General features: G+C 62.6%; 1 protein-coding gene across 1 annotated transcript; it reads left to right on the forward strand.

Moving 5' to 3' along the window:
- Window positions 1–183: 183 nt before the first annotated feature.
- On the forward strand, window positions 184–606 carry LOC104503726 (collagen alpha-1(II) chain-like; the record flags this gene model as incomplete). Its single annotated transcript, XM_010148240.1, has 2 exons — window positions 184–411; window positions 513–606. Coding segments are annotated over 2 exons (322 nt in total), but the record flags the coding sequence as incomplete, so codon positions are not given.
- Between the last annotated feature and the right edge of the window lie 9 nt (window positions 607–615).

The following is a 615-nucleotide window of genomic DNA, read 5'->3' on the forward strand; positions in this document are numbered from 1 at the left end:
CTGCGCCGGAGGCGTTACACGGAGATCCGGCCCTCCTCGAGGGTTCTGCTGGGGTCAGGCCAGCTGGGCTTGGATTGTTGTGGCCATTTAGGAACGCGAAGCTGGGAAGTGCCTGCAGGAGGCGGCTGAAAACAGGGTCCTCGCGACACGCTCAAGCTTCAACGTCTCGCCTCTTCCCTCCAGTTTAGCTACGGCGCTGAAGACCTGGCTCCCAACACCGCCAACATCCAGATGACCTTCCTCCGCCTCCTGTCCACCGAGGGCTCCCAGAACGTCACCTACCACTGCAAGAACAGCATCGCCTACATGGACGAGGAGACGGGCCACCTGAAGAAAGCCATCCTCATCCAGGGCTCCAACGACGAGGACACCAGCCGCTTCACCTACAGCGTCCTGGAGGACGGCTGCATGGTAAGGCCGCGGGCGAGCGGGGGTTCAGCCCCCGAGGCTGCTGTTGGGTCGGAGGGCTCAGGGGTGTCTCACGCCGTCCGTCCGCCCGGTTTTCTCCTCAGAAACACACTGGCAAGTGGGGGAGGACAGTCATCGAGTACCGGTCGCAGAAGACCTCGCGCCTGCCCATCGTGGATATTGCACCTATGGACATTGGTGGAGCCG

This window comes from Eurypyga helias, unplaced genomic scaffold (genome assembly GCF_000690775.1).
Source record: "Eurypyga helias isolate BGI_N326 unplaced genomic scaffold, ASM69077v1 scaffold29143, whole genome shotgun sequence".
Lineage (NCBI taxonomy): Eukaryota > Metazoa > Chordata > Aves > Eurypygiformes > Eurypygidae > Eurypyga > Eurypyga helias.